General features: G+C 43.4%; 1 protein-coding gene across 2 annotated transcripts in view; it reads left to right on the plus strand.

The window, feature by feature from the left end:
- LOC126173005 (DNA helicase MCM8-like) overlaps positions 1-23,534 on the plus strand; it is a 195,180-nt gene that overhangs the window by 36,032 nt on the left and 135,614 nt on the right. For both annotated transcript variants that reach the window (XM_049920923.1, XM_049920922.1), the window contains exon 3: positions 4,377-4,609. In XM_049920923.1, the coding sequence (XP_049776880.1) occupies positions 4,377-4,609 (233 nt within the window). The remainder of the gene's footprint in view (positions 1-4,376; positions 4,610-23,534) is intronic.

Genomic DNA, 23,534 nt, shown 5'->3' on the forward strand with positions numbered 1-23,534 from the left:
TGAGCTGCAGGCTACCGTACTTGTCTGTGGCATGCTCAGGCATCACACTTGGTGCCAACATGCATAAATAAAGTATGTTAACTTCTCTTTTCTCCATACAGTACTGAAATATGGCTTTCGTTCCAACTTTAAAAAAATTTCGATATATTAGCTACACTTAGTTCGCAGCAACATATCACTTAAAAAGAGCAAAACATAAAGTAGCCAGTGATCACACTTTTCACTGCAAACTCTTCAAAATTTGTGCTAGGTAGTACTTGGAAAGTAGGTATCACAATAACTATGACCAACATCGACAAAACAGACACTTCATCATCAAGCTATAATGTGAAACTATAAGAGATGCAAATATCAACTTTTTGTGCCCATTAGTTTCCTCAGAATCGAATGAGAAGTATTTTATAGTGATGAAAACACACACAACCGAAAGAGGTCAGTGAAGTGCTGCAGGTTATAACATGCCGAAAGCTTTATTTGAGACAATCTTTTTGTTGTACCTACCTGCGACTAAGCATCTCCACTGTATGGTGAGTAGCAACTTTCCTTTTCATAATATTGTTACATTCCATCCTGGATTTTCCATTTGTTAGAGGTGGTTTTTAATATTTTAAAAGAAGAAGAGAATCTCTACCCAAAAACTAACTACAGGAGTTGATGTAGTTTTGCTTCAGTTACATAGAGTGTTTTTTACAGCAAGAATTTCTCGTGTATGCTATCAGCTGCTCTGTGGGAACTGCACCCTGTGTGGCATCCCTCGCGCTTAAAGACACTGCCAGACACCATGGCGTTAAACTGAGCCGCCAGACCGCTTCCTGTCTGGCCAGGTCTTTATCTTCTTTGCCATTGTGGAGCTGATATAATGCTTGATCATGACAAAAACTTGTACTATATCCCCATCTTGACGTCATATCAGGATGTTTTTTCAAGCTTCTTGATATTTCAGTAAATCTTCTCCCCATAAAATCTCTTGATGTAATTTCCGAACTCCACCAAATGGGGCCTCCTGGCCAACAATGCCATATGATCATTTCCATTTCAGTATTTTCTGGCGATCTGTTGACATTTTGAAGTGTCAGGTGTTCTGCCAGGTATTAGCATTGTCCATGCACAATATTTTGACATTATGACTCATTGTCTTCATCAGATGCTACCTGATACTGTTGGTAGTGTGTAACAGTTCTAATATTTATATCTACCACGTCCCCTCTCCATGGTCGCTTCTAGGCATTCCGTCTGCAGTCCTTACCCACTAGAAATCTCTTGAGACATTCCACCTTCGGTTCAGCGCGTTGGCTGCATGCTGGTGTCTTGTTTTTGGTCCAGTGCGAGTTAGCATGGCACTTGTGAGGGAAAGCATTTGAGATGTGCATCATAGACTAGGTATGTTGGCCAGGGAGTGTTTACACATTCACCTGCACATGGAAGCCTCCTTGGTGCATAAAGATTGGGGCTGGGTAGATTGTGTCTCCTGGTCTCTTGCAGAGTGAACCAAGAAGAATGCCTTAGTGTGCCAGTCTGCAAAGTTTGACCATATGAGCAAGAAGGCACAGCACTTGGAGGATACTTGCATTTTGTTTAACCTAAGTGGCAAGCCGTTTGGTGATATTGCTTTGAAGGTACTCAGCAGTGCCCTCAACTTTGCAACTTCTCCTAGGAATGCACCCATTTCATGTTCCATCAGTGCAGTGGAGCAAGTGGCCAGCACACTTTGACAAAATATGGCAGTAGAAATTTTACAGACGATCTGCAACATGTCACCAAGACAAAACCTCCAAAATCAAGCATTGCCAGTGATGAGAGACTGGCACTCATGAAGATCTGAGAAGTCAGCAGCGTCATGGTTTTGCCAGCAGACAAAGGAAACTCCACATCTTTACACAGCAGACTCATTATGATAGGGAAGGTCTGGGGAACCCAGCATACAGACTATTGGAATTTGATCCTACAGATACTGTAGACAAGAGTATATGGGCTCTTTTGAAGGCAACCAGCATGCCTGACAGGGTCATCAAACAACTGTGATATAGAAAGCCAGTCCATGAAAGCCAGTCCACCTAGATTGTATGTACTGCCAAAAGTACACTAAAACACTTTGCCCATAAGTGGGGAAGCTGTCACCACATCCACACACCCCCAGGAGGCTAGCTGCTCTTTGGTGGCTTCTTGATTAGCTACCATGGGGCTCCAGCCTTTGCAGCATAATTTTCTTTCCATGCTGTATGTCTATCCTCTTGCTATTGTTTTTCCCCTCCCTTGGAGAACATGTCTGGGATGTATGTGGGAAATGTGTTCTACATTTTCAGTAGCCTGACATCAGAGTGGTCTCTCCATTCTTTTTCTTTCCTTTTTTCTTTCTTTGTTCCTCTTCTTCTATTCTTCCTCCGCTTCAGCATTTCAGGTTCTTCTTTGTTTCTTCTTGCTCCCTGTGTGCTCCTGAAGGCCAGCCCACACATCTGACTTGTAACAGGTGATTGGGTAATGTGTAATTCCCAGCCCTGGCTTGATAGGTAGGGTTTGCACGTTCCATCCGGTACAGGCCAAGCCCACAGAGGGGTGATTGCCTGAGCTGTTACCTCCCCAAACTGTCAATTGGTCCCTCTGTGAGGTGTGACCTGAGGTGTGAACAATCACTTAAGGCGAGTGTGCCCCTCTCTGATCGGGACGCCCCAGCTGGAAGGAGTGTGCCATCGGAGATGCTGGCAATCGTGGGGATTTTCTTGCAATGAGGCAATCATCATCGTCATAGACTACATATACTAAACGTAAACAGAATGAGGCTAATGATTTGAAGAGCCTTCCAGCTGCATCTTGGTTCCTCATGGTTTCATGCACTGAAGACAGACAGTCCTTTGCTGCAGTAGATCCATTTATTATGCAGAAAGGTGTTGATGTAATTGCAGGCCCTGTGAAATCCTGCTCTCATTTACACAATGGCACTTTGCTTTTGGAGACTACTTATGATTCTCAAGCACAACAACTGCTTGCAGCTTCACTCCTCTATCGCTATCCTGTTCATGTCAAGTCCCATTGAATGCTGAATTCTATGCATCGTGTTATTTACACTAGGTTGCTTGAGGGTCTGACCGAGGCAGAAATCCAAACGTACCTCTCTGATCGGGGAATCATTGCAGTCCATTGGGTGATGAAAAAAAAATAGATGCAATCTTAGTGCCCATAAGCAATCATTTTCTCACGTTTAATAGAGTAATGCTTCCATCAAAGATCAAAGCAGGCTATGAAGGTATCACAGTCCGACTATACATTCCAAACCCAATGTGCTGCTACCAGTGGCATCTTTACAACCACACTCAAATATCCTGTCGACACGCAGGCAAATGTGTAACCTGGGATACGGATGTTCACAAGGAAGTTTGTCCACGTCCTTTTCCCCACTGTATCAGTTACAATGGCTACCATGCAGCCTCCTCCCAAAATTGTCCCATGTACCTTGATGAGTGGTCCATGCAGGACATCCAGGTGAAGTACCTTACCCTGTCACTCACGAGTTGTTGGCTAGTTTAGGACTAGTCTGAGGACTGCGATTGTGTTGCTGATTTTCCATACGTTCTTGTCCTTCCTTGAACTTTTTATGCCAGGCAAACACATGCATCCTTGATAATGTTTTTTCTCAAACTGTGCAGTCAATCTGTGGCAAATTTCCACTGCTGTAACTCCTTTGTAAGCAGGAAATTTGATAATTATGCATTGCACAATGGAGGGGTCCATCTGTTGCTTAGACATTGTGAGCGTTACTGATGAAATGGCAGGAAATATGTAACAGCACACTCTCCTCACTTCTAAATGTCCCGCCTAAGCATAGCAGAAGTGTGGGGCCAGTCCTACCAATTGTTGGTGTTCAGGAACAAAACTCCCATATATATTTGATCCCCCTTCGTACATTTAAAGTATGCCTGTACATGTAAACTTTATTCTTCACATTACATACATGACGTGTCATGTTTGAAAAAAATGCTAGCTCCTTGCTATCATCTCTATTCTCTTGCTTTAATAGAGAACTGAATGTTAAAAGATTATAATTTGTTTGGTTGAATTTTTGTTGGTATCTTTTGTATTCCTAACACATTTCTGAGATAACAAGTAATAAAATATTGTCTTTCATACATAGCAAAGTTAGAGAAGTGCAAAAGAAATTGTGTCAGAATGTAATTTTGGTAAATAGTTATTTAATTAATGAGAATTCAGACTGATTCTAATTATCATAGAAAACTTATGGTTAATTGGTAACTTTGCAAGGGTAATGGAAATCATTATTTAACAGGCTTGTTAGCATCATTTTGATTTTGGAATTTAAGTTTCTGTATGACATTATTTTCCTTTGCTGTACTGAGAAGTAGACATTGTTGTTTTTATACCAGTTTATAGTGATGGATCGCCCACTGTTGATAAGATTAAAGGTGTGGAGCAATACATAAAGAAGAATTTAAATCTATATTCTGCATCAGATATTATGGAACGCAGATCATTTGTCATTGATTTAAAGCATCTGATGACTGATGATGAATTTAAGGTGTCATGGTTTACCTTCAGTGAGGAACTAACGGAAAACCCAGAACATACCATGAGCTGCCTGGGACTCGCAATGCATCAGGTAACTAAAATTATAACTCTTGTGTTGATAAAAGTTCCCCATAGTGCTTAGAGCCATTTTGATAAAAGTTTATCAATCTTTGTGATAAATATTTCATTTATGCTATGATTAACTGTAACTGAAATTTCATAAAGATTTCTTTATCCAGTGAATGATAAATATTAATTGCATGTACTAGTGTCGTCTATGTACTTCATGATACATTTCGTTAACTCTTTTTTTTCATGTTTCTGGTGAATAAGAAAATATTTATCTGTAGTTTTTGTTTATTTAATTCTTGTGAAAATCTGATTTGGATTCCCTGCACAGCCCAAGTATCAATATCTACATCTACATCTACATCTACATTGATACTCTGCAAATCACATTTAAGTGCAGAGGGTTCCTTGTACCACCTTCGCAATCCTCTATTATTCCGATCTTGTATTGCGTTTGGAAAGAATGAACAGCTATATCTTTCCATAAGAGCCCTGATTTCCCATATTTTATCATGGTGATCGTTTCTCCCTATGTAGGTCGGTGTCAATAAAATATTTTCACTTTTGGAGGAGAAAGTTGTTGATAGGAATTTCGTGAGAAGATTTCCTCGCAATGAAAAACGCCTTTCTTTTAATGATGTTCAGACCAAATCCTGTATCATTTCAGTGACCCTCTCTCCCATATTTCGCAATAATGCAAAACATGCTGCCCTTCTTTGAACTTTTTTGATGTACTCTGTCAGTCCTATCTGGTAAGGATCCCACACCGCGCAGCAGTATTCTAAAAGAGGACAGACAAGTGTAGTGTAGGCAGTCTCTTTAGTAGATCTGTTAAATTTTCTAAGTGTCCTGCCAATAAAACACAGCCTTTGGTTAGCCTAACCCACAACATTTTGTATGTGTTCCTTCTAATTTAAATTGTTCACAATTGTAATTCCTAAGTATTTAGTTGAATTTACAGTCTTTAGATTTGATTGATTTATCGTGTAACCGAAGTTTAATGAATTCCTTTTGGCACTCCTGTGGATGACCTCACTCTTTGTTATTTAGGGTATGGAAGGTAGGTCAGAGATACTCTGGCTTCATACTCTGGCCAGAGCTTGCTCTCACAAGGAGTGCTGCTGCAGCTGCAACCATATCACATGGAGCTGTCCACTGATGCAAGACTGCCTGTAAATATCAAGGCCCACACTTGCCAGTTAGCCCCTCTCCAGTCATTGAAGCCTTCAGTATGCACGGTTCATCAGTAGAGTTTTGACTGTGTCTGTATTATGTTTTTGATTTGGATTGCTCCCTGGACTGTGTGTACATGCTTAAGATTACTTTGCTACACTTTGGAATTCTTTTTGGTTAGCTGTCTACTTTGTGAACTCAACCATTGTCAACCTCAGGAGTTGTCTGATTGTTCCACCGGTTCTGTGCTACCAACAATGTGAATGATTGTAAACTGTGCTCTAAGTAGAGTATGATAGGAAAGTGATGTTGAGAACTTTCTCAACATGCAACTGTCTCAGTTCAGCATGGGTCTGAATGGGTCTGAAGTTTCTGAAGTTGTGACAGTAGCAGTTGCAGCTGCAACAGCACAACAGCACCAGCTGTAACCACGAAACTACTACTACTGTAGGGGGGGGGGGGGGCTGGAGGAATTTTAGTAGCGGCAACGCGAACAACAATGGGAATTCAAACAGCAACATCGGAAATTGCTGTTACAGCTACTGCAAAACCAGCCACAGTCTGCAGCTGCAGTTTCTATGCTTCCCCCTCTGCCATTCACTTGCTTCTTGGAAGCAAACAAGACTTTGGAAATCTGTTTACGTCATTTTATTTTTCACTACAAAGCAAGCCAAGTAGGTGATATTGTATGTCAAAGTGCATGCTTACTGTCTTTTAATAATAAGTTGTACAGAATGGTGCAGAAACTATGCCCTCTCTCACACTCGTATTCCGATAATTTGAGTTCTCTGGTGTTTGTAGTTTGCTGACTGAGTACTACGATCATGAAACCCTCATGGTTGCAGCTAGGCTCAAGTTCAGTTAATGTGTTAAGCAATCCTACTACTCAGAAAGAGCTTCCAACTTGCGAGACTTGGCACACAAGATTGATTCGTCATGTAACAGAGTAGTGTGCCGTATGCAGGATCCTTAATCCATTATGTTATTACTGCATACGTCTAGTTCCTGATAGAGAAGTTAGTGCAAAGGCTCTAGAGTCATTTGATCGAACCATGAGTGATGTGCTGAATATTGCCAAAACTCACAAAGTCTCATAATCAGCACAAGCTATATTTCATCATACTTCTGGGGTCAACCTTCTTAGTAGTAGTCACCTTTGTGTTCTATTATCAACTCATGACATCCAGTCAGCATTGTCATCCGATTTACTGAGCACAGAATTAATTATTTAGTGCAGTAGTTAGTGATCTTTTGCACTCGTTTTTGGTAGACGCACAAAAACAGAAGCTCTTTGTTCGCCATCTCCATATCTTAAAGTGAATGGTAGCTGATGCACCAGTTTCCTCCCCTTTATTGTTGAAGGGTCTCTGAGAAGTCATGCCAGCCAGTCATGTCCGGATTGCGACCCGTGCCATCAATGGCATCACTGCCCTTTTGACAACACCTGTTTTACTTGCCACAGTCTAGTTTGTGTCTGTCTCAGCTGGTGTGTGATGACGACAATGGTGACCACAACAACAATAACAACAACAACGACCATCAGTGGGTTGCATGCTATCTTGCTGGTGCCCATAGCTGCAGTGGATGGGATGCACAAGCTGCAATTGGAATTTAATGGAGCAACAGTAGGCTTGATTTGGGCACAGGTGTGGCTGTGTCTCTTATTAGTGTGGACACTTTGGTTAGTACCTTCGGCTCACCACATATGCAACACCCTAGGTGTCCACTAGTGATGTACCGTGGTCGGTCAGTCAGTCCCATTGCAGGATCAGATTGTAGTCCAAGCTAAGTATAAAAACATAGCTCGGCAACTAATGCTTCTGGATCGTCCTCTTGGATAACAAAGAATGTTTTTAGGTTAGATGGTTTTGCATTTTTTGGTTAACAATTCAAGACTAAGTGAATCTCATTTCAGATGTGATGCAATTCACAGAACTTAGTGCATTGCATGTGCAACCCAAGCAACTGTTTCAATCTACATCGTGTTATGCAACGGGTTTCCAAGCCTTCATATCTTTAAAGTATTCAGCAGTGCCTAAGTTTTGTAGAGCAGATCTAGTACCTTTCACGATATGCAATCAAAGTTAAAGTGGAACTACATTAGCTGCAAAGTATAGGAGTAATATCTTCAGTGTCACCTAGCCAATGGACAATGCCCATGGTCACAGTTAAGAAACCAGATGGATCACTTAGAATTTGTGGCAATTTTAAATCATTAATGTTCGAGCAAATGTTGATTTGTATCCTGTTCCTTTGGTGGAGGAATTGTTAACAAAATTTGCTGGGTGCCATTATTTTTTTAAAGATAGGTATTGCTGAAGCCAATTTTTAGTTCCTTTAGATGATTAGATGAAGAAGCTTTTTTGGGATTAATAAGCCATTGCTGTAACTGGTTGCCATTTGAGGTACCTTGAGCAACTCATCCAAGGTATACCCAACTATGTTAATTATTTATATGACTTGGCAATTACTGGCACCATTTGGGAGCAGCATCTGTGCAATCTACAGTCTTTTTCAAGTGGCTCCAAGATGTTGGTCTGCATTGTCACCTTAAAAAAATGAAGTTTCTTTGAGCTAAGTGTAGGATACCGAGGACATATATTAAGTAAAGGTAGCTTCAAGCCACATAACTAATGAGAAGATATTGAATAGGATTGGGGAGAAGAGAAGTTTTTGGCACAACTTGACAAGAATAAGGGACCGGTTGGTGGGACATGTTCTGAGGCATCAAGGGATCACAAATTTAGCATTGGAGGGCAACGTGGAGCGTAAAAATCATAGAGGGAGACCAAGAGATGAATACACTAAACAGATTCAGAAGGATGTAGGTTGCAGTAGGTACTGGGAGATGAAGAAGCTTGCACAGGATAGAGTAGCATGGAGAGCTGCATCAACCAAGTCTCAGGACTGAAGACCACAACAAACAAACAGCTTCATGCCCACACAGCATCACGTGAATGCAATCACTAACATACCACCTCCTAAGAACCCATAGAATTACAGTCATCCCTGGCAAAATTAATTATTGTGCGAAATTTATTTCCAGTTTGGCCCAGGTTTCTCATTTGCTTAATCGTATTGTAAAAAGAGGTGTTAAATTTGTTTGGTCAGAGGTCTGCCAGAAGGCTTTCTTACAACTTGAAAAGTGCCTTAGGTCAGCCCTTTGTTGCAAGAAAGTCTTTCCTTCTCATCCCATCCAATAAGTCTCCCCTGGCCGGGATTTCTGGGTGACGTTTCTGAACTGTACCTCTTTCCCTAAACCTCTCCAGTCCTTATCCTTCACCCCTCTTCCTTTGACTTCAACTCTGCTGCCAGGAGTAGGCGAAAGCTTGTAAAAGTTAAACCTTTTTGTGTTGTATTCTCCTGCCGCCACTTGGTGAGTAGATCTTCTATCTATACATTTACATTATGTTGTCAGTAATTGATTATTTTCATTTTCTTAGTATCTCTTGAAACAGTTCTTGCCTGCTCCCAGGTAAAAGTTACTTTGCACACTCAACACATCCTTGCATTTTAGACTGGGGTTTTTCTGGAATTGCAATTTCTACATGATGAGTGAACGGGCTGCTGTTTACGGTTTTTATGGTGATAACTGTCATCTATGTGTGGCTTGTGTGCCTTGATCTGAATTCATAAATTATTTTTATATACGGAGGATGAAGCAGCAGCCATTGAAACTATTTCTGGAGCCAACAAACTTGTGTACATCTCTCAATGAAAATCTTTATCGGAGAAGTGCTCCTTTGTCATTGGCAAACCTCAGTTAGTCAATGACATTCTAATTCAGCCATAGACAATAAAGGACGGGGATGAGCAGTTCAGTGGAATGAACAGGTTCTTGAAAAGAGATTATAAGGTGAATATCAACAAATATAAAAATCGGGTAACAGAATACAGTCAAATTATGTCAGGTGATATTGAAAGTATTAAATTAGGAAATGAGCATCGAGAAGTAGTGGAAGAGTTGTGATATTTGTGAAGCAAAATAACTGATAATGGCCTTAGTATAGGGGAAACAAAATACAGACTGGCAAATGGAGGAAAATCATTTCTGAAAAAGAGGAATTTGTTAATATCTAATATAAATTTAATTGTTTGGAAGTCTTCTTACATCTGCATGAGTATTCAGCAAGCCATCTGACGGTGTTTAGTGGAGGGTATTTCTTGCATCAATAACTGATTGACTCTTCACTGTTCACAAATGAGTGTGGGTAGAATGATTACTGGTAACCCCTGTATTAGCTTTAATTTCTCGAATTTTCTCATTGTGGTAATTTTGTGTTCATAATTGGGGAAAAAGTAATGTGTTGTCCAAATGTTCCTGGAACATGCTCTATCGGAATTTCAATAGTAAACCACTCCGTGATGTAAAATGGTTTTCTCATATTGTCTGCCACTAGTTCTTTGTAATAATCTCCTCCCACTCCCACCCCTCCCCCTCACCTCCCCCACCCCTCCCCCTAACTCTCCCCCACCCCTCCTAATACTATCCCTCACTTACCCCAATACCCTCCCCCTCACTAACACTCCCCCTCACTAACACCCCCCTCGATAACACCCCCCCCCTCGATAACACCCCCCTCCTCGATAACACCCCCCCCCTCACTAACACTGCTCCCCTCGCTAACAGTCCCACTGATACACCATCACACACTCACCACTCCCCCTCACCCTCCACCACTCTCGCTCCATCCCCTCCCATCTCACCGCTCCCCCTCCCTACGACTTCCCCCCTCCTCCCCTCCTTCCCAGCACTCTCACACTCCCCCCCCAGCTCCCCGCCCCCCCCCCCTCTCTCTCTCTCTCTCTCTCTCTCTCTCTCTCTCTCTCTCTCTCTCTCTCTCTCACACACACACTCTCCCCCCTAGCCCACTCACTCTCCCCTCTAGCCCACTCACTATCCCCTCCCCATTGCCGACTCACTCTCCCACCTTGCCCCCAATCTGTCCACCTCCACCGTATCTCTCTCTCCCAAGCCCCCTTCTCTGTCACTCTCTCCCACAGCCCCAACTTTCTCTCCCACAGCCCCAACTTTCTCTCCCACAGCCCCAACTTTCTCTCCCACAGCCCCAACTTTCTCTCCCACAGCCCCAACTTTCTCTCCCACAGCCCCAACTTTCTCTCCCACAGCCCCAACTTTCTCTCCCACAGCCCCAACTTTCTCTCCCACAGCCCCAGCTTTCTCTCCCACAGCCCCAGCTTTCTCTCCCACAGCCCCATCTTTCTCTCCCACAGCCCCATCTTTCTCTCCCGCCCCCTACCCCTCTTTCCCGCCCCCTACCCCTCTTTCCCGCCCCCTACCCCTCTTTCCCGCCCCCTACCCCTCTTTCCCGCCCCCTACCCCTCTTTCCCGCCCCCTACCCCTCTTTCCCGCCCCCTACCCCTCTTTCCCGCCCCCTACCCCTCTTTCCCGCCCCCTACCCCTCTCCCGCCCCCTTCCGCCCCTACCCCCTTCTGCCCCCACCTTGCTCCACCCCCACCCCTTTTGTCCCACACCCCTCTTCTTTATCACCTCTATTCTCCCCCTCACCTGTATTCTCCCAGACATCTATTCTCCCAGACATCTATTCTCCCAGACATCTATTCTCCCAGACATCTATTCTCCCAGACATCTATTCTCCCAGACATCTATTCTCACCCACCCCTGTTCTCCCCCTCACTTCTATTGTCCCAGACATCTATTCTCACCCACCTCTATGCTCCCCCTTTTCTCGCCCTCTGCCCCCCTTCCCCCTTCTTTGTCGCCACCTCCACCTCCTCCTCCTCCTCCACCTCCACCTCCTCCTCCTCCTCCTCCTCCTCCTCCTCCTCCTCCTCCTCCTCCTATCCCCTTAGACAGTTTTACATAGGATCAGAGTTTTCAGGGCTTCTTAGGAAGAGCTTCCACTAATATTTTATCACACACAACTCTTGTACAGGGTGTTCTTTTCCACCATGGAGAGGATGCAAATCATAAATGGTCTGATGAACTTATGTCCAAAAATGCATGGTTTCCCTGCTAGAGACCGTTTATTCAATCATACATTGTTACAGAGACTTTGTCGTAATAAGTGCTGTACCATACAGCCACTGTTACAGTATGTGTTGAAAATGGTTTCCATGTGCCTAAACGCATGCGTGTATGTGCTGTAGTATGTTCTGTCACACACGTTCACATCAACCAGGCTGCATCCTAACAGTGTCAGAAGCAGCATGAATACGCTGCTCCAGTGTCTCCACATCTGGAATGGGCTCTGCATACATGATAATTTTGAGATGGCCCCATAAGCAAAAATCACATGGGTTGAGATCTGGTTAATGAGCAGGCCATGCAACTGGACCCCGTCCGGACATTAATGGCAATGTGAGCTGGAGCTCCATCATGTAGTAGCCACATAACCCTTTGAATTATCAATGGAATTTCTTCTAACAGGGTAGGCAAAGTCATCTGCAAGAAATTTTGATAGTTCCGGCCTGTTAGGCGACATGGAACAGAGACTGGTTCCAAAATACTGGCCCACATATTCCGGCTGCATTGATGCTGATGATTTGCTGTCACCATACCATCAGCGTTCTGCATACTATCCCACAGGTGACTGTTATGAAAGTTGAAGATATCACTCCACATAAAGATCACCTCATCTGCGAATATGATGGACGACACAAATCCCAGAATCATGGTTGCCTGGTGAAGAAACCAGTGCCAAAACTGCTCCCGATGTTGAAAGTCTGTTGCTAGTAAGCCCTGCACACACTGTAAGTGAAAAGGGTAGTAACAGTTGTCATGGAGAATGTTCCTCGCGGTCATCTGGCTCACCCCGCACTGGTGGGCCAACTGCCTGTTACAGCGGTCATTATCCGCAGTGTTAATCAAGTGTTCCTCCTCGTCTGGTGTCCAAACATTTCGGGTACGTCTGTTATGATTTCCTGCTTCATGAAAACACCCTGTCTCAGACAAGTGGTGAGACACTGTTGCAAACATTGAATGCTATGGTTGCTATCAGTGGGGATAGGTCTCCTTATACAACTTTACCGCCTGTTGCCTTTAGCCTTTCCCTAAGTAAACACCATGTCGGCAAGCTCTCAATACGAATACGCAACCATTATGTAGAACACTGTATCACATCCACTACAAGGTGAGTCAGCAAAAGAAGGGAATTGGACACATTACCAATTACTGTGGCAGGAGAGGGCACTAGGACATGATGTATGAGAAACAGTATCACACTCTAGGAGGAAACCATGCATACTATAACTGGGGCTGCATGGTACTGCACATTGTAGACCACAGTCCCTATAACAAAGTATGACTGAATAAATGGTCTCTAGCATGGAAATTGTGCATTTCCGGACATGATACCTTTATTGTTCTGTCCCTTCTCATCCCCCCTCCCCTCATGAACCATGGGCCTAGCTACTAGTAGGGAGGCAGCGACACAGATAACTGTATTGCAGGTGCAATACAACGGAGAGGTGTCTGTTGAGAGGGCAGACAAACGTGTGGCTCCTGAAGAGGAGTAGCAGCCTTAGCAATAGTTGCAGGGGCAACAGTCTGGATGATTGATTGAACTGACCTCATAATGTCGACCAGAGTAGCATTGCTGTGCTGGTACAGTGAACGGCTGAAAGCAAGGGGAAACTACAGCAGCAATTTCTCCCAAGGGTGTGCAGCTTTACTGTATGGTCAAATGATGGCTTCTTCTTAGGTAAAAAATTCCATTCAGAACTCCAGATGGGGCTACTCGGAGGCTGTCGTTATGAAGAGGAAACAGAACCGGCATTCCAAAGATTGGAACGTGGAATGTCAGATCCCTTAAACGGGAAGATAGATAAGAAAATTTAAAAAGGGAAATGGGTAGGATAAAGTTAGATATAGCGGGAATTAGTGAAGTTCGGTTGTAGGAGGAACAGAACTTCGTCAGGCGAATATGGGGTTATAAATACAAAATCAAATAGGGGCAATTCAGGAGTAGGTTTAATAACGAATAAAAAAACTAGGAACATGGGTAAGCTACTACAAACAGCATAGTGAACAGATTATTGTAACCAAGACAGACATGTAGCCCATGCTTACCACAATAGTACAAGTTTATATGCCAACTAGCTCCACAGATGACAAAGAGATTGAGGAAATGTATGAGGAGATAAAAGAAATTATTCAGATAGTTCAGGGAAACAAAAATTTAATACTCATGAGGGACTTCAATTTGATAGTGGGAAAAGGAAGAGAAGGAAAAAGTAGTAAATGAATATGGACTGGAGATCAGGAATGAAAGAGGAAGCACCTGGTAGAATCTTGTACAGAGTGTAGTTTAATCACCGTTAACTCTTGGATTAAGAATCTGGAAATAAGGCTGTATGCATGGAAGAGACCTGGAGACACTGGAAGGTTTCAGATAGATTATATAATAAGACAGATTTAGTAACCAATTTTAAATTGTAAGATATTTCCAGGGGCAGATGCAGACTCTGACCACAATTTATTGGTTATGAATTATAGATTAAAACTGAAGAAATCGTAAAAAGGTAGGAATTTAAGGAGATGGGACCTGGATAAACTTAAAGAAACAGAGATCGTAAAGAGTTTCAGATGGAGCATTACGGCACGATTGACAAGAACAGGGGAAAGGAATACAGTAGAAGAAGAAAGGGTAGCTCTGAGAGATGAAACAGTGACGCAGCAGAGGATCAAGAAGGTAAAAAAGACGAGGGCTAGTAGAAATTCATGAGTTACAGAAGAGATATTGAATTTAATCGATGAAAGGAGAAAATATAAAAATGCAGTAAATGAAGCAGGCAAAAAGGAATACAAACATCTCGAGAATGAGATCAATAGGAAATGCAAAATGGCTAAGCAGGGATGGCTAGGACAAATGTAAGGATGTAGAAGCATATATCACTAGGGGTAAGATAGATACTGCCTACAGGAAAATTAAAGAGACTTTTGGAGAAAGAGAACCATCTGTATGAATATCAGGAGCTCAGATGGAAAACCACTCCTAAGCAAAGAAGGGAAAGCAGAAAGGTGTAAGGAGTATATAGAGGGTCTATACAAGGTTGATGTACTTGAGGACAATATTATGGAAATGAAAGAGGACATAGATGAAGATGAGATGGGAAATCTGATACTGTGTGAAGGATTTGACACAGCACTGAAAGACCTAAGCCAAAACAAGGCCTGCCCGCCAGGGCTACTGAAAGCCTTGAGGTGCCAGCCATGATAGAACTCTTCCATCTCGTGAGCAAGATGTAAGAGACAGGTGAAATACCTTCAGACTTCAAGAAGAATATAACAATTGCAATTCCAAAGAAAGCAGGTGGAGTCAGGTGTGAAAATTACTGAACTCTCAGTTTATAATAAGTAATGGTTGGAAAATACTGACATAGATTCTTTACAGACGAATTGAAACACTGGTTGAGGCTGACCTAGGGGAAGATCAGTTTGGATAGAAATGTAGGAACCCGCAAGGCAATACTGACCCTACGAGTTATCTTAGAAGAGAAGTTACGTTTATAGCCTTTGTGGACTTAGAGAAAGCTTTTGACAATGTTGGTTGGAATACTCTCTTTCAAATTCTGAAGGTGGCAGAGGTAAAACACAGGGAGCGAAAGGCTAATTACAATTTGGACAGAAACTAGATGGAAAACAGTGGTTGAGATGGGAATGAGACAGGGTTGTTAGCGTATTCCCGATGTTCAGCCTGTATATTGAACAAGCAGTAAAGGAAACAAAAGAAAAATTTGGAGTAGTAATTAAAATCCAGGGAGTAGAAATAAAAAACCTTGATGTTTTTCCGATGATGGAATATCAGTTGAATGGAATGGACAACATCTGGAAAGGATGATATAACAAACAACATCACAAAAGCAGAATGAGGATAATGAAATGTAGTCGAATTAAATCAGGTGATGCTGAGGGAATTCGATTAGGAAATGAGACACTTAAAGTACTGGATGAGTTTTTGCTATTTGGTCAGCAAAATAACTGAAGATGGTTGAAGTAAAGAGGATATAAAATGTAGACTGGCAATGGTAAGGAAAGCATTTCTGAAAAACAGAAATTTGTTAACATTGAGTATAGATTTAAGTGTCAGGAAGTCTATTCTGAATGTTATTTGTATGGAGTGTAGCCATGTATGGAAGCAAAACATGAATGATAAACAGTTTAGACAAGAAGAGAATATAAGCTTTTGAAATGTGGTGCTACAGAAGAATGCTGAAGATTAGATGGATGAACCATGTAACTGATGAGGAGGTTACTGAATAGAATTGGAGAGAAGAGGAATATGTGGCACAACTTGACCAGAAGAAGGGATCAGTTGGTAGGACGTGTTGAGGCATCAAGGGATCACCAATTTAGTATCTGAGGGAAGCATGGAGAGTGAAAATCATAGACGGGGACAAGAGACGAACACACTAAGCAGATTCTGGATGTAGGTTGCGGTAGTTATCATGTCAATCAATCCCTAAAGTTTGTATATGGTGGAAAGAATCAACTTGTATAGGGAGTCCTAGGAAAGATCAACATTCAGGGAAATGACAGGAACAATCATTCAAACTAAAAAAGACTAGTAAACATGGCTTTAAACTGCATTCTTTAAGAGTTATGAGCAGTTCTTAATCTTCAGTACTTTGAAAGTGATCTCTTCTACTTCAAACTCTTTGCTTTCCATGTTTTGACAGGTGGTTGTATAGATCAAAACAATGAAAATTAGTCTAGTCAATCTGGGGTCTGAAGTGCATAACATAAGAGCTATGACCACTTGTTCGTCTTTGCTACTGTGAAACATCTGCGGAACAGGTGCTTGTAGCTCTTAACATGTGCATTGTAGAGTCCATGTTCACTAGACATTTTTTTCTTGAACTGGTCCATACTATCACCTTTCAAAATACGAAAAAGCAAAGAGTTTGCAGTAGAACGTATCTCCTTCACAGTATCAAAGATGAAGTGCTCATAGCTCCTAAGGTCTGCATTTTAGAGCCAATATTTACTAGACTTCTTTTTGTTTCAATTAGTTGTTTCTTGTAATATCCTTGAATATTGAATGTTCTTAAAAAATATCTGCAGGTCTTGCATTCTTTTATAACTAAGAGTGGGGTCACCTCAGTTTTATAAGTATTTTCTAAATGTTGTGGTTATAATACCAGGAAGAATCTTTTTGTCCTTAATCAACTTAACTTGGCTCTTACTTAACCAGACTAGTATACATGGTTCAAATGGCTTCTGAGCACTATGGGACTTAACATCTGAGGTCATCAGTCCCCTAGAACTTAGAACTACTTAAACCTAACTAACCTAAGGACATCACACACATGCATGCCCGAGGCAGGATTCGAACCTGCAACCATAGCAGTCACACAGTTCCAGACTGAAGCACCTAGAACCACTCGGCCACACCTGCCAGCCTAGTATACATGAAACATTCAATCTCTGTCCACAAATCTTTAAAGTCCTCCTCTTTCAAATTAAGTAACATACATTTCCTTTTTAAGTAGGGTTATAGCAACTGTGTCTCTACTTCGACAAGATAAAACTCTCCTATGGATTTATTGATTCCAGTAACCATTGTGGATGCTGAGAGTTTTAAGTATTTCTGTCAAATAGTTGCTCAAGAAATTTTTGGGGAAAGTCTTCAGAACTACTTAGCAAAATGGCCCCGCCCATACATCTGGCAGTAAGTGCGTAGATATTCAGCTGTGCACAGTGCATTAAAGTTTCTTATTACTACTATTACTTTATTAGGGTACTTCTGCACTAAGCAACTGTAGACTCTCTTTGGAAATGATCATATGGCTTTGTTGGCCGGGAGACCCCATTCGGGGAGTTTGGCCGCCTTATTGTAAGTCCTTTTTAGTTGACACCACTTCAGCGACTTTTTGAGTCAATGATGATGAAGGACACATGTCCCCTGCCAGGAATCGAACCCAGGCGCCCTGCGTAGTAGGCAGTACACTACACTTTGGAGGCGGACTAGACTCTCTTTGAATGATTCTGCAACTGTTGTAGCAGAAGCAAATGGATGATGAAAGCATTCTGCCTAATTAGAGTGCACTGCAGCCAGTAACAAACATCAGGATAAGTTTACAAATATGACTTAATTTTGATTATAATAGAAGGAAACATTCCATGAAGGAAAAATATACCTAAAAACGAAGATGATGTGACTTACCAAATGAAAGTGCTGGCAGGTCGACAGACACACAAACAAACACAAACATACACACAAAATTCAAGCTTTCGCAACAAACTGTTGCCTCATCACGAAAGAGGGAAGGAGAGGGAAAGACGAAAGGATGTGGGTTTTAAGGGAGAGGGTAAGGAGTCATTCCAGTCCCGGGAGCGGAAAGACTTACCTTATGGGGAAAAAAGGACAGGTATACACTCGCGCGCGCACACACACATATCCATCCACACATATACAGACACAAGCAGACATATTTAAAGACAAAGAGTTTGGGAAGAGATGTCAGTCGAGGCAGAAGTGCAGAGGCAAAGATGTTGTTGAATGACAGGTGAGGTATGAGTGGCGGCAACTTGAAATTAGCGGAGATTGAGGCCTGGTGGATAACGGGAAGAGAGGATATATTGAAGAGCTAGTTCCCATCTCCGGAGTTCGGATAGGTTGGTGTTAGTAGGAAGTATCCAGATAACCCGGACGGTGTAAAACTGCGCCAAGATGTGCTGGTCGTGCACCAAGGCATGTTTAGCCACAGGGTGATCCTCATTGCCAACAAACACTGTCTGCCTGTGTCCATTCATGCGAATGGACCGTTTGTTGCTGGTCATTCCCACATAGAATGCATCACAGTGTAGGCAGGTCAGTTGGTAGATCACGTGGGTGCTTTCACACGTGGCTCTGCCTTTGATTGTGTACACCTTCCAGGTTACAGGACTGGAGTAGGTGGTGGTGGGAGGGTGCATGGGACAGGTTTTACACCGGGGGCGGTTACAAGGGTAGGAGCCAGAGGGTAGGGAAGGTGGTTTGGGGATTTCATAGGGATGTACTAAGAGGTTACGAAGGTTAGGTGGACGGCGGAAAGACACTCTTGGTGGAGTGGGGAGGATTTCATGAAGGATGGATCTCATTTCAGGGCAGGATTTGAGGAAGTCGTATCCCTGCTGGAGAGCCACATTCAGAATCTGATCCAGTCCCGGAAAGTATCCTGTTACAAGTGGGGCACTTTTGTGGTTCTTCTGTGGGAGGTTCTGGGTTTGAGAGGATGAGGAAGTGGCTCTGGTTATTTGCTTCTGTACCAGGTCGGGAGGGTAGTTGCGGGATGCGAAAGCTGTTGTCGGGTTGTTGGTGCAATGCTTCAGGGATTCCGGACTGGAGCAGATTCGTTCGCCACGAAGACCTAGGCTGTAGGGAAGGGACCGTTTGATGTGGAATGGGTGGCAGCTGTCGTAATGGAGGTACTGTTGCTTGTTGGTGGGTTTGATGTGGACGGACGTGTGAAGCTGGCCATTGGACAGGTGAAGGTCAACATCAAGGAAAGTGGCATGGGATTTGGAGTAGGACCAGGTGAACCTGATGGCACCAAAGGAGTTGAGGTTGGAGAGGAAATTCTGGAGTTCTTCTTCACTGTGAGTCCAGATCATGAAGATGTCATCAATAAATCTGTACCAAACTTTGGGTTGGCAGGCCTGGGTAACCAAGAAGGCTTCCTCTAAGCGACCCATGAATAGGTTGGCGTACGAGGGGGCCATCCTGGTACCCATGGCTGTTCCCTTTAATTGTTGGTATGTCTGGTTTTCAAAAGTGAAGAAGTTGTGGGTCAGGATGAAGCTGGCTAAGGTAATGAGGAAAGAGGTTTTAGGTAGGGTGGCAGGTGATCGGCATGAAAGGAAGTGCTCCATCGCAGCGAGGCCCTGGACGTGCGGGCTATTTGTATATAAGGAAGTGGCATCAATGGTTACAAGGATGGTTTCTGGGGGTAACGGATTGGGTAAGGATTCCAGGCGTCAGCCTTCAGATCACGGATAGCCTGGGCTTCAGCAGTGGTGATGTTGGGAGTAGGATTAAGGTTTTTTTAAGAAGGATTGAGAGGCAAGGCTGGAAGTCAGAAATTCCTGGAAGGTTTGGAGAGGGTGATTTTGAGGAAGAGGAGGTGGGTCCCGCTGTGACGGAGGACGGAACTGTTCCAGGCAGGGTTCAATTTGGATCATTAGGGGTAGGATTAGGATCATTTTTCTTCGTGGCAAAGTGATACTTCCAACAGAGAGTACGAGTGTAGGATAGTAAATCTTTGACGAGGGCTGTTTGGTTGAATCTGGGAGTGGGGCTGAAGGTGAGGCCTTTGGATAGGACAAAGGTTTCGGATTGGGAGAGAGGTTTGGAGGAAAGGTTAACTACTGAATTAGGGTGTTGTGGTACCAGATTGTGTTGATCGGAATTTTGAGGTTTTGGAGGGAGTGGAGCTGGAAGTGGGAGATTGAGTAGATGGGAGAGACTGGGTTTGTGTGCAATGAGAGGTGGTTGAGGTTTGCTGGAAAGGTTGTGAAGGGTGAGTGAGTTGCCTTTCCGGAGGTGGGAAACCAGGAGATTGGATAGTTTTTTGAGGTGAAGGGTGGCATGCTGTTCTAATTGGCGGTTGGCCTGTAGAGGATGCTCTGAATAGCCGGTGTGGATGTGGGAGAGGAAAGATTGAGGACTTTTATTAAGGATAGGAGTTGACAGGTGTGTTCATTGGCTGAGTTGATGTGTAGGTGAAGGATTAGGTGGGTGAGGGCAATGGATTGTTCAGTTTGGAACTGGTATAGGGACTGATGGAAAGAAGGGTTGCAGCCAGAGATTGGAACTTTAAGTGTGAGGCCTTTGGGGGTTATGCCAAATGTCAGACAAGCCTGAGAAAATAAAATATGTGAGCGTAATCTGGCTAGGGTGAAGGCATGTTTGCGGAGGGAATGTAAATAAAACTTAATGGGGTCGTTGTGGGGGTGTTGTGAGGGTGACATGGTATTAGAAGGTGGAAAGTTTAACATGAGGTTGAAATGAAAAAGAAAGATAGAAATATATGGGGAGAGATGAAGGTGAACTAGAAAGCAATTGGAGATCTGGTATGAAAAAAGGCGAAAAAGTGTTGGTTAAGTTGATCCTGTGGTGAACTTGGGTTGGTAGACAGCGATGTGCAAAAAGGTTAGGTGGTTGTGTTGCCGCTAAATCACGTTAAAGGACGGAGAAATTCGGGAAAATTTCGAGAAAATTTCGAAAAAACGTATTAAAGGAGTGGTGTTGTGGTGAAAGATTACGGAAATGGGGCTAACAATTGTAGAAATAATGACGTTAAAACCTGTGGGGAGCGGCTAAAATGATCAGTGATGTGCGAAAAACGGAAGTGGAAATAAAGTTAAAGTTATTAGAACTAGCCGAAATGGTTGTTAAATACGTGAAAGCAGCTGTTATTGAACTAGAAACGGTGGATTTTATAGCAGTGGTAGTGTTGAAAGCAGAAAATAAAATTTTTTGGTTATGGTTGGGAAGTGGGTTACGTATTGTTGAGCATATATAGGCGGGATAAAATTGTATAGTAGATTACGGTAAAAGGGGAAGGTGAATACAAACTGAAACTACTGGTAAAAACAGAAAGAGAAAATAAAGAGAAAAAAGAGAAATAAGACGACAGGAAAGATTTCGAAATGCAAAGGCGACAATAACAAACGTAATTGTTGGGTTCAAATTAATGATATGCTTATAATAGAAGGAAACATTCCATGAAGGAAAAATATACCTAAAAACAAAGATGATGTGACTTACCAAATGAAAGTGCTGGCAGGTCGACAGACACACAAACGAACACAAACATACACACAAAATTCAAGCTTTCGCAACAAACTGTTGCCTTATCAGGAAAGAGGGAAGGAGAGGGAAAGACGAAAGGATGTGGGTTTTAAGGGAGAGGATAAGGAGTCATTCCAGTCCCGGGAGCGGAAAGACTTACCTTATGGGGAAAAAAGGATGGGTATACACTCGCGCGCGCGCGCGCACACACACACACACACACACACACACACACACACACACACACACACACACACACACACACACACACACACACCCATCCAGACATATGCAGACATATTTAAAGACAAAGAGTTTGGGAAGAGATGTCAGTCGAGGCAGAAGTGCAGAGGCAAAGATGTTGTTGAATGACAGGTGAGGTATGAGTGGCGGCAACTTGAAATTAGCGGAGATTGAGGCCTGGTGGATAACGGGAAGAGAGGATATATTGAAGAGCAAGTTCCCATCTCCGGAGTTCGGATAGGTTGGTGTTAGTAGGAAGTATCCAGATAACCCGGACGGTGTAACACTGCGCCAAAATATGCTGGTCGTGCACCAAGGCATGTTTAGCCACAGGGTGATCCTCATTGCCAACAAACACTGTCTGCCTGTGTCCATTCATGCGAATGGACAGTTTGTTGCTGGTCATTCCCACATAGAATGCATCACAGTGTAGGCAGGTCAGTTGGTAGATCACGTGGGTGCTTTCACACGTGGCTCTGCCTTTGATTGTGTACACCTTCCGGGGTACAGGACTGGAGTAGGTGGTGGTGGGAGGGTGCATGGGACAGGTTTTACACCGGGGGCGGTTACAAGGGTAGGAGCCAGAGGGTAGGGAAGGTGGTTTGGGGATTTCATAGGGATGTACTAAGAGGTTACGAAGGTTAGGTGGACGGCGGAAAGACACTCTTGGTGGAGTGGGGAGGATTTCATGAAGGATGGATCTCATTTCAGGGCAGGATTTGAGGAAGTCGTATCCCTGCTGGAGAGCCACATTCAGAATCTGATCCAGTCCCGGAAAGTATCCTGTTACAAGTGGGGCACTTTTGTGGTTCTTCTGTGGGAGGTTCTGGGTTTGAGAGGATGAGGAAGTGGCTCTGGTCACAACCTTTCCAGCAAACCTCAACCACCTCTCATTGCACACAAACCCAGTCTCTCCCATCTACTCAATCTCCCACTTCCAGCTCCACTCCCTCCAAAACCTCAAAATTCCGATCAACACAATCTGGTACCACAACACCCTAATTCAGTAGTTAACCTTTCCTCCAAATCTCTCTCCCAATCCGAAACCTCTGTCCTATCCAAAGGCCTCACCTTCAGCCCCACTCCCAGATTCAACCAAACAGCCCTCGTCAAAGATTTACTATCCTACACTCGTACTCTCTGCTGGAAGTATCGCTTTGCCACGAAGAAAAATGATCCTAATCCTACCCCTAATGATCCAAATTGAACCCTGCCTGGAACAGTTCCGTCCTCCGTCACAGCGGGACCCACCTCCTCTTCCTCAAAATCACCCTCTCCAAACCTTCCAGGAATTTCTGACTTCCAGCCTTGCCTCTCAATCCTTCTTAAAAAACCTTAATCCTACTCCCAATATCACCACTGCTGAAGCCCAGGCTACCCGTGATCTGAAGGCTGACGCCTGGAATCCTTACCCAATCCGTTACCCCCAGAAACCATCCTTGTAACCATTGATGCCACTTCCTTATACACAAATATCCCGCACGTCCAGGGCCTCGCTGCGATGGAGCACTTCCTTTCACGCCGATCACCTGCCACCCTACCTAAAACCTCTTTCCTCATTACCTTAGCCAGCTTCATCCTGACCCACAACTTCTTCACTTTTGAAAACCAGACATACCAACAATTAAAGGGAACAGCCATGGGTACCAGGATGGCCCCCTCGTACGCCAACCTATTCATGGGTCGCTTAGAGGAAGCCTTCTTGGTTACCCAGGCCTGCCAACCCAAAGTTTAGTACAGATTTATTGATGACATCTTCATGATCTGGACTCA

This window comes from Schistocerca cancellata, chromosome 1 (genome assembly GCF_023864275.1).
Source record: "Schistocerca cancellata isolate TAMUIC-IGC-003103 chromosome 1, iqSchCanc2.1, whole genome shotgun sequence".
NCBI lineage: Eukaryota > Metazoa > Arthropoda > Insecta > Orthoptera > Acrididae > Schistocerca > Schistocerca cancellata.